The sequence below is a fragment of the Sinocyclocheilus anshuiensis genome, unplaced genomic scaffold (genome assembly GCF_001515605.1).
Source record: "Sinocyclocheilus anshuiensis isolate Anshui unplaced genomic scaffold, SAMN03320099.WGS_v1.1 scaffold2376, whole genome shotgun sequence".
In the NCBI taxonomy this organism is placed as follows: domain Eukaryota; kingdom Metazoa; phylum Chordata; class Actinopteri; order Cypriniformes; family Cyprinidae; genus Sinocyclocheilus; species Sinocyclocheilus anshuiensis.
In genome coordinates, this window is record NW_015547633.1 from 46,125 (window position 1) to 51,213 (window position 5,089).

The 5,089-nt window shown below is 38.0% G+C and overlaps 1 protein-coding gene across 1 annotated transcript in view; it reads left to right on the forward strand.

Annotated features, from left to right (window-relative positions):
- The window catches only part of LOC107701798 (R3H domain-containing protein 2-like), a 41,663-nt gene extending 40,241 nt beyond the window's left edge, over positions 1–1,422 (forward strand). The window contains exon 24 of the mRNA XM_016503907.1: positions 903–1,422. Within this exon, the coding sequence (XP_016359393.1) occupies positions 903–1,225 (323 nt within the window). The 3' untranslated portion in view covers positions 1,226–1,422. The remainder of the gene's footprint in view (positions 1–902) is intronic.
- Positions 1,423–5,089: the final 3,667 nt, after the last annotated feature.

A 5,089-nucleotide genomic window follows, 5' to 3' on the forward strand; every position in this document is an offset into this window, starting at 1 on the left:
TCTCGATTCCATTTCGATTTATCGTGCAGCCCTAATTCGAATGCAACATTTTTGGAAAATGCCCATCCCTAGTTGGATGCAGGGTTGCCAAGTCTGTGTTTTTTTTTCCATAGAATTGGGCTACTGTTGCCATGGGTTGATTTACCCCCGTGGGTAAAAGGTTTGAAATATTGCATAAATTACCTTTGACTGAAATGCTTGTAACATTGGAACATTTTGCATTCTACCCATGATAAACTGTGGTGTTAAAGGCGTAGTTCACCCAAGAATGAAAATTCTGTCATTAATTACACACCCTCACGTCGTTCCAAACCTGTAAGACCTTCGTTCATCTTCAGAACACAAATTAAGATATTTTTGATGAACTCCGAGAGCTTTCTGATCCTGCATAGACAGCAAGGGTCCTACCACGTTCAAGACCCAGAAAGGTAGTAAGGACATCGTTAAAATAGTCCATGTGACACAAAGCAGCGAGAATACTTTTTGTGTGCAAAGAGTACCCCAGAACATAATCAGCGTAATCAGCGTTGTTTACGTTCAGCATGCACGCGGAAGACGGTAACTCGGGGAGAAGAATTGTTGAATGAATTATTATTATTATTGTTTTCTTTGCGCACAAAAAGTATTCTCGCTGCTTCGTAAAATTAAGGTTGAACCGCTGATGTCACATGGACTATTTTAATGATGTCCTTGATACGTTTCTGTGCGTTGATCGTGTTAGGATCCTTGCTGTCTACGGAGATCAGAGAGCTCATCAAAAATATCTTAATTTGTGTTCCGAAGATGAACGAAGGTCTTACGGGTTTGGAACGACGTCAGGGTGTGTAATTAATGACAGAATTTTCATTTCCGGGTGAACTAACCCTTTAACTCTAGTGTGATCTCTGTGTGTCTCCCTCTAGTGGTGAGTCGGGTGCTGGAGGTGACCGACCTCCCCGAGGGCATTTCCCGTCCAGAGGCCGAGAAGCTCTTCAACCAGCTCTCGCTCTGCGGCGCCAAGATCCAGTGGCTGAAGGACCCTCAGTGTCCCCGGGGCCACGGCGGCGGACGGGGAGACGCCAGGGACCCCGCTAACCTCTACACCGTGGTGGCTGTGTTCCCCAACACAATGGCGGCCCAGAGCGCCTCCTTCAAACTCAACAACAGCGGCGGGAGTTTGTTCAAACTGCGCGCCACCAAAAAGAACTATGACTTGCGCGTGCTGGAGCGAGCGAGCTCGCAGTGAGTCGGGAGAGAGAGAGAGGAAGTCGAAGATGTCAAAGGGAAGAGATCATCCTGGTGTTCCTTAGGGATCTTTTTTATTGTTTTGTATCATTAACCGAAGAGCACATATGACACAGAAGCGTGTTGCGTTGTGTGTATCGTATGACGCACACACACACACACACAGACACACTCATAAACACAAGCGGACATCTTAAAGGGACAGTTCAGATGAAAATGAAATGATTTACTCACTTTCATGGCGTTCCAAACCTGTATGAATTATTTTCTTCTGTGGAACATGCGAGTAGATATTTTTGAAGAACGTTGATAACACATTTTCAGTTCCTGTTGACTTTATGAAAATACCGTGGAAGTCAATGCGTACCAAAACTTTTAATTCCCAGCTGTTTTATGCTTTTTGCGTGTGTGTTCTGCCAAAAAGAAGGAATTCATACATGTGTGGAACGACATGAAGGTAAGTGAATAATGGCACAATTTTCGTTTTTGGGAAACTTTCCCAAAATTTAAATTCTGTCATCATTTACTCATCTTCATGTCTTTCCAAATCTGTTTGACTTACTTTCTTCTGTGGAACATGCAAGCAGATATTTTGAAGAACGTTGGTAACCAAGTATTTTCAGTTCCTATTGACTTCATGAAATTTGACTATGGAGGTCAGTTGGTACCAAAACGTTTTAATGGCCAACGTTTTATTTCCAGCTGTTTTATGCTTTTATTTTGTGTGTGTTCTGCAGAAAAAAGAAATTCAATACAGGTGTGGAATGACATGAAGGTAAGTGAATAATGACACCTTTTTCATTTTTGGGCAAACTGACTCTTTGAAGGGATAGTTTGCCCCAAAAATAAAATTCTGCCATCATTTACTCTCATTCATGTCATTCCAAACTTGTATGACTTCATTTCTCCTCTGAAACATAAAAGAAGATATTTTGAAGAACGTTGGGAATCAAACAGTCTTGGTTCCCATTGACTTCCATTCTATGGAAATACAATGGAAGTCAATGGGAACCGGGAATGCTTGTTTGCCAGCATTTTTTATATCCTGCTTTTGCGACAGAAAGAAATGTTTACAGGTGTGGAACGACATGAAGGTGAGTAAATGATGACAGATTTTTAATTTTTAGGCAAGCTAAAGGGATAGTTTACCCCAAAATTAAAGTTCTGTCATCATTTACTCACATTCAAGTCGTTCCGATCCAGTAAGACATTTTTATTCTGTGGAATATAGAAGATACCTTGAAGAATGTTGGGAATCAAACCAGTTCCCATTGACTTGCATTACAATATATGGAAATACAATGAAAGTCAATGGGGACCAAAAATGTTTGCCAGCGTTTTTCACATCATGCTGCTTTTGAAGAAAGAAATGCGTACATGTATGTAATGACATAAATGATTACATCATTTTTTGGGTGAACTATCGCTTTAAAAGGAGAGTCTTGTCTTCATTTATTCACCTTCGTGTCGTTCCAAACCTGTTTGACGTGGTGCGCAAACTGAGAGTTTACTCTAGAAAATATATCAAGCACTGAATTATATTACAAAAAGATCCATATGAGCAAAAGTTGGTGATGTTTGACATCATATAGTCGATATGACTCTCATAAAGCCTCATATGACTTCAGAAGACTTGAGAAGAATATAAACTCAGCTCATTTTATGGTACTTTGTTCTCATTTGTGGAGCTCGACAGCTTTATGTGGGCAAATAAAGCTCAGATGTTCTTCCAAAACGGAAGAAACGAAGTCAAGCAGGTTTGGTGTGGCAACGCTGAAAGAATGGCTCGTTTAATCTGAACTGTGTCTATAACGCGCCGTCGAAGCCTCGTCTCTCCACGCGCTCATCCGTCTTCGTCTGTCTCTCTTCCTCTGGCTCTCTCTCTCTCACGTTGTTCACTTTGGATTTCTTCCTCTTTCACTTTCTAGCGTTTCTTGCTGTCTGTTTTGCCTTAACGCTGTTGTGAACTTCTGTATGCGCTGTTTATTTTCTCTCTCTCTCTCTCTCTCTCAGATGAATCTTCTTTTCTCGGTTCAGTATATTTATATAAGTGATGTAAGGATTATAAGAAATCATCTATATATTCCGTGATTCTTTTCCCGTGGATAAGTTGAAGCTCCTTTGCTCCTCCTCTTCTCGTTGTGTTTGCGTTTTTCCGTGGACAGCTCTGCAGAAAGTATCCGAGGTATTTAAAAGTGCACAATGATTGCGAATGTCTACTGTAAATTCCATTTAATCTGTTATTTTTTGTTTGTTTTTAAAAATATAAAAGATAACTCAAAAACTGCTGCAGCGTTTGGGTTTGTGAGTTTGCGTCAGGTCTGTGTGAATGTCAGCGTGTTCGTCGCATCAGAAATCTTATTCATGTCTCTCATTTATATAACGGACATATGTGACCCTGGAGCACAAAACCAGTCATAAGGGTACATTTTTGAAATTGAGATGTATGCATCATCTGAAAGCTGAATAAATAAGCTTCCATTGATGTATGGTTTGTTAGGATAGGACAATATTTGGCCGAGATACAACTATTTGAAAATCTGGAATCTTGAGGGTGCAAAAAAAATCAAAATATTGAGAAAATCATCTTTAAAGTTGTTCAAATTAAGTTCTTAGCAATGCATATTACTAATCAAAAATTAAGTTTTGATATATTTACAGTAGGAGATTTACAAAATATCTTCATGGAACATGATCTTTACTTAATATCCTAATGATTTTTGGCATAAAAGAAAAATGGATAATTTTGACCCATACAATGTATTGTTGGCTATTGCTACAAATATACCCCAGCGACTTGAGCCTGCTTTTGTGCTCCAGAGTCACATATGATTCTATTTGATCCTAAATTACATGGATTTCTTACTGTGTCAAAAGTGAGGAAAAACTGAATTTATAAAGTTAAAAACTGGCGTGAAAATGTTCTTGTGTTTTAAAATATTCCAACATTGTTTATCAAAATGTAAAGAGAAATAGTAACATTTTTCAATAGGGTCTATATTTAACGCATTAACTAACAATGTGCAGTACATTTGTTGCAGTATTTATTCATGTTTGGTAACGTTATAATACAGTAGTTCATTGTTAATGTTATGTTTATGTTTTATGCATCTTTTGATTTTAATAATACATGTGTTGAAATTAATATTAACTAAGGTTAAATTCTTTATAAATATTTGTCATTGTTAGTTCATATCTTATGTGTCCTTAAAGTGTAACCAGATGTATAACATTTCAGAAATTATTGTAAATTCACATTTAGGATGCACATCTTTATAAATGAGGCCCTGATCTAACTTTTGAACATTTCTTTCCAAATGATGTCATTCTACTAATTTACTACTAATTTAATATTGGTTACATACTATACTATTATATTACATACTATACTTCACGTATTTGTCAAACTCATAATTACAGGTTAGAAGCTGGATTTTCGGGACTTCTGCTGCTTGTGTCATCATTTATCAACCATAAAAATGACAGCTCTTTTAATCATTAATGCTAAACTTGTATCAGCCTCTGCACATATTATTGTTATTGTTAAATATTTATGGAGGGCATGTATACAGTAGAGGTGAGTTAATGTAGTGATGACGTTCTGCTGTCATTAAGTTGCACATGCAGGTTGCAACATTGAGTGTTGCTATAGAAACTGGTCTGTTTCTGAGGAATGTAACAGTTTTAGTAATTCCATTATGACGTAAATGAGATCTATATTGAGACGGCAGGTGATCACAGCCGTGCTCCAATTCAGACTGACAGCACTGAATTGGAGCAATATACAAACTGTTCAATATACAAGAAGTTCATATCGAGTAAGGTTAGGTACAGTACGTGTCTCACTGAACGCCCACAGAAAGAG